This window comes from Nicrophorus vespilloides, unplaced genomic scaffold (assembly GCF_001412225.1).
Source record: "Nicrophorus vespilloides isolate i.1.1-1 unplaced genomic scaffold, Nicve_v1.0, whole genome shotgun sequence".
Classification (NCBI taxonomy): Eukaryota; Metazoa; Arthropoda; class Insecta; order Coleoptera; family Silphidae; genus Nicrophorus; species Nicrophorus vespilloides.
Window position 1 is genome coordinate 1 of NW_017096668.1, and position 5,666 is coordinate 5,666.

Consider the following 5,666-nt stretch of genomic DNA (forward strand, 5'->3'; position numbering starts at 1 on the left):
TTCATTGATTTACTCGAAAACTATAAAACATAGAATGAATCCAAAAGATGCATATGAAAGTTGAATGTTTGGGGCATGTAGCAAGTATCGATATATTACTGTGGTTTCATCCGTTTGGCTGTAATACGCGTTGCTTTTATGAAATGGAGGGTGGGGAGGCGCCAAATGATTACATACTTTTGAGGGAGGCGTAGTAACATCAAGTTTGGAAACCACTGTCCTACTGTGTATGTATACATTATATAAAATTTTCTATATTAACTTAATGAACATATGTACATTAACCAACAACAATCTTGATACACTGCAACGTTTGTAAACGATAATTTTGATCAAAAATTATGTCATTATTATTTATTTTTCAATGATGCAAACATATCCGATGGAGCATATGATTGAATCTGGCAATAGATTGGGATTTAATTAATTATGTGAACGTAGCGAAGCCCGGCGGGATGTAACAAGCCCAGCACGCGTGCACCAGCCCAGGTACTCGGAAACAAACACCAGAGCATTACTTCCAGCAGCTAAGCGGATTTATTTAATTGAAATTAAAAGTTCACCGCTTTTTTTTCTCTCTTTTTACCTGGTAATTATTAATTGGAACCAATTATCACAAACAATTCTCATTAAATAATACAATTTAAAAAAAAAGCTAAAGATCTTTAAAGTATATGAGATCAACAAAATTAAACTTTTTTTCTATTGAGATATTTGCTTGTGTACAGTTTTTGTATAGGCGATAGTTATTTATTAATTTAAAGCAAATATTATTAACTGAAACAATATGCACGTCCCGTGTTTTTTTTGCGTTAATGTAAAATAAATATAGCGAAACAAATATTATTACAATTTTAATTAAATTCGCCCGCAGGGATGACGGCAAAATTTGCCCTTTTCCATTATATACTTCGTTTACATACAAAGTTATATACGTACATAACAATTAAATACAGTCTATGTATATCTATTGTAATGTACATTTTGAAAAAAAGGCTAAAATATTTTTTCAGCTCACATAACTTTTCAAATTATTATTTCTTAAATTATTTTAACTATTGAGTAAATTTATATATTGATTTGTATTAATATTATATTTTTGTCAGTATTCCTTAGTTAATTAACAAATATTTTGTATAGAAATATTCAATTTTGTATGTGCCAAAATGGCTTGATCAAAATGTTAATTGATATATTTTAATTTAATTAATAAAGAGAGAATGACGGAACGTAAATAAATATGTGTAATTAATTTTGAAGTTGCCGTTTCGATCAAAGGAATGAACGAGGGTCCTTTGCACGTCACGTCGAGCACAGTTATATAGCGAAATGGTCGTAGTTGTTGTTGTTGTTGTTCCTTATGGAGTCTCCAGTGTTGTTCCACTATCACCGATGTAAATTAATGCGTTGCGAAGTGCTCGGTTATATAAGATTTAATTAAAATCGGCGCAGCGAAATTAAAAAAAAAACAAACAAGAAGGAAGAGATCAACCCTTGATAATGAAAATGTTTAAAAAAAAAATGTATCATGTTGATTACTTCATTAAATTTCTTATTACTACCTACTCAATCTATTTATCGAAACTATTCATCTTGATCTTTTCTTTGATAATCTTCTAGCCTTCACACTTTATAATTGATTGAGGTATTCTAAACATATCTTTGATAATCAAGTAGTCATAATACTTACTAATTATGTTTATGATTGATTCCATTTTTTAATGATTATTACTACATTCTTTATACTTACAGCTATTTTATAAGGATTAGTATTCTTGGAAAAAAATCCTAGGAAATGGATGCAGCGTAAAGTCCTTGCAGGTCTAAGGAATAGTCCGTTATGAAAATAGTGATAGTAACGGCGTTGACGTAACTGCGACGATATTATTATTATTATAGCGATTGGTGTTATTACTTATTGTTGCGTTCGAAACGCGGAAATTGAATTGGAAACGATGCATACGAATCGATAAATTTCGATGTCGATTGAGTCGCATTGCATTGCGAGGTGCCTGCCTCCAGGTAGGCACACATCGTCGGCAGCCGGACAGGCTTGTGGCTGGTGGATGGTGGTAGGCACGACGGTCAGGCATGCGGAGGAGTGAGGCAGGCGACGATGACCAGCCGATGCGATGCATTCCACCGGCGTGACGTAACGTTGCTGGCGCGTGACCTTAGTGTGGTACTTCTAGAGGTGGTGCGTGCGATGCGTTCACACTCATTACTCCCAATTAAAATCGCAATTAAGTTGGTGCAAAGTGTGAATCGAGCATTGGAGGAGGAACGGGTACTCCTAGGTGTCTAGTCTACCCGCAAATCGTGAGTTTGCTACTGCTTGTAGTAATACTACCTAATCCAATAGCAAATTACCTGATATAATAGATAGAAGCTAAATAGTCTAAATCAGAAAATACAACAGAAAAATCATTGATTCTCTTAGAAAATCTACAGAAGTCATAACCTGATATATTTAATAGAAGCCAAATAGTCTTACTAGTCTAAATCAGAAAATACAACAGAAACATCATTGATTCTCTTAGAAAATCATCAGAAGTGATTACCTGATATATTGAATAGAAGCCAAATAGTCTTGACGAGTCTAAATCACAAAATAGGACAAAAACAGTTGATACATCCTTGATAATCTTAGAAATATCGCCAGGAGTGATTACCTGATATATTGGATAGAAGCCAAATATTCTTACTAGTCTAAATCAGGATATACAATCGAATCAGTTCAAATATCCTTGATCATCATAGCAATAGCGTCAGGAATAATTAGGTATAAAATAAATTTGAACTGATCACTTGAAAATGCATGATTATGCAATCATGCAATTTAGACTAGAAGCAAATCATGGGTTCATTAACAGCAGTTAGGGAAGATGTACAATTTAGATATCGAACAAGTTGGGTCCAAAATATCTATGAAATCAATGAAAATACATGAAATATATTGAACGAAGTTATAGCTACATCAGCTCCAAGGCTATAAAATCAAAATGACACCCTTAAAAATAATGCCTTTCGTGCAATTCCTTAAAATAATCGGGGTGACTATAAAAGTTTCCAAAGGTACAGTAGTATTTCAACTTTTCTTTATATACAATCTATTAACGAAAATATAACATTTTTATTAAGATAATTAAAAAAAAACATCAGTTTTTAAATATATTATGTAATATTTTTTAATTTCAAAATCTTTATCTCTTTAGATTAATCAATTAAAAACTTTCTGCCTAGTAATATCTGGAATTGGAATTAAATTAGATAATATTTTTTTTTATTTTGTACTAAAACACAATAGTTAATAAAATTAGTTTTTTTTCTCTCTCGACATCCTTTATGAAATTCGACAGCAAATGACTATTTTTTTTTGTTCGTTTGTGCAACGAACAGGAAAAAAAATTAAACGCAATTTTATTTGCAATTCCAGAGCAATTTATTTAATAAAATTGTAACAATTTACTTCATACACGCACGTACCGACAACAAAAACAAAACAACAACAACAAAAAAAACACTGGCTGCAACGAAACAATACGCGTTCGTAATTGAATTCAATGCAGTCGACTATTTATTTCGGGTAGTAACAAAAAAAAATATATATTTTGTTTTCTCTAACAAAATTTTCATTCGCTTACGCAAAACAAACATGACAAAAAAAAAATGTTGTCCATAATCGGTGTCGATATTGGTGTTTCATTATTTAAAAATTATTATATTTAAAAAAAAAAGAAGAAGTCCATTAGGGCAATTGGTATAAAATACACGGAAATACATAAACAAACTAAATGGATGCATGAGTTAATTAAACATAAAAATAAATATTAATTTACAAATGGGATTTTTCTCTCTCTCTCTATTTATATAGATCTCATTATTTTGATTGCTTTTTTTTGTGATTTTCGGTTGCAATTTGTGTGTATTGATTTAAGTCCATTAAATTCCACTGCGTTATTGCTGTGTATAATTATTCATTAAATTCAATTGCATCTGTGTGTTTTTATTTATTTATTTTTCTGTCGCTATCCAACATCGTGGTAATCGTTATGTAAATGTCATCGATAAATAACAATTAACCATTTAATTCCAACCGCCGTTTAAATTATTTAAATATCGAAAGGACAGTGTCCGAGCCATTTGTCTCTAGGTCGATTAACAATTCAATTAGTTATATGTAAAAAGCTTCTCATGCATATTTAAATCCGGTATTTCTTGCCGCCATAATCGATTAGTTATTCAACGGTAAATTGTATTTAATTAAGCTAAAATTAATTTTGACTACTTCCTTCTACACTGTCGGCTCTTGCTCTATGCTATAGATTCTATACTATACGTCTTCTTGTTGCTTTTACCTTTTTGTTGCTCTCTTGTTGCGCTCCTACTAAGTGGATTAAAGGTTAGGTTTGCTTCGAGATTACAAGCAAGTAGTGAGTAATTTTATACGCTGCGATATCTGATACACCGAACGTCAAAGATAAATAGAATAATCAAGTTAAACGCTGCTTCCACGACACTCCATCTCCGATGCCTTTTGTCCATTTACCATTATTACAACGACAACTTGACTAGAATTCAAACTAACAATTCTGTTAACTCTCACAACAGTATTCACTATATTCTAATATAAAGTTACAATTTAACTAAAAAAATAATTTGTTTCTTTAAAATCATGAAGTATAATTGGATATATTGTCACATTATAATCAATGAAAACAAATAAGAAGAGTAATGTAACATTCTTTATTAATATCTGGCTGAAAATCTTGAAATTTTTGAAAATTAATGTTTTTGCAAATCGTTTTAGGTAATGAATAAAATATGGTTAAGACTGAGGTTGGTACAATATTCTAATTTCCATATTCCAGTTAGATTCAGATGCTGTGATTGTGGTATTGTATGAAAGTGCCTCATACGAAATTCACGAAGGGCGTGCGTATTTCCAAGGGAAATAACGTCAGCAACGGGGTTGAATCTATGGTTTGCTTTATAGAATTCCATAGAAAGCGTTTGGGGAGAGCATTGAAGCCCGGCAACGAGTATTGTGAATAAATAAAATAATTTTGGCATTAAACGTAGTCCTGCGGGATTGTAGTCCTGGCTTGCATTTGTCAATATCGCAGGATTGTCCTTTGGTAACCAACATTGTTTCGCGACATTCGCACGCGATCCCCGCCGGATTAGAGTGAGCCCTTTTGTTAATCCCTATCCGAGCCGTCCCTGTCTGCACTCCTTCCCTCATCATCTCTCTCAAACATACATATAGTATGAATGCGATTCCATTTTGCAGAACGGCTCAGCATTCAAAGACTGCGAAACTTAATGGTTTCGGATAAATATCTTTCATAAAACAATTTGTGGGGTTTATTAAATTTTATCACTGCGACCGCGAGGAGTCCTCGCGCGCGAACCGAGATCCTTGCGCGCAAGGAGTGCGTGTAAAAGCTTGTACGAGACCGATTTATACGGGCAGTTTATTTTAATTCCCACTATTATTTTAAACTAAAAGCCACATTAGAATTAATCGCGGCTGCTCCGAAACTTGGTGCCCCGAGGCTAATTCTTATTGCGTAATCCTGTATAGGGGAATCCCCATAAATTCGCCTTCCTTCCTTCGTCCTTCGTCCTCCACCGATCCTAAGCCAGACGGATGAGCCAATTTG

At 33.0% G+C, this 5,666-nt stretch overlaps 1 protein-coding gene across 1 annotated transcript in view; it reads left to right on the forward strand.

The window, feature by feature from the left end:
* Positions 1-2,248: 2,248 nt before the first annotated feature.
* LOC108557820 (band 4.1-like protein 4) overlaps positions 2,249-5,666 on the forward strand; it is a gene marked incomplete at its 5' end in the record, with an annotated part of 28,835 nt that continues 25,417 nt past the window's right edge. The window contains one exon of the mRNA XM_017914494.1: positions 2,249-2,319. Within this exon, the coding sequence (XP_017769983.1) occupies positions 2,249-2,319 (71 nt within the window). The remainder of the gene's footprint in view (positions 2,320-5,666) is intronic.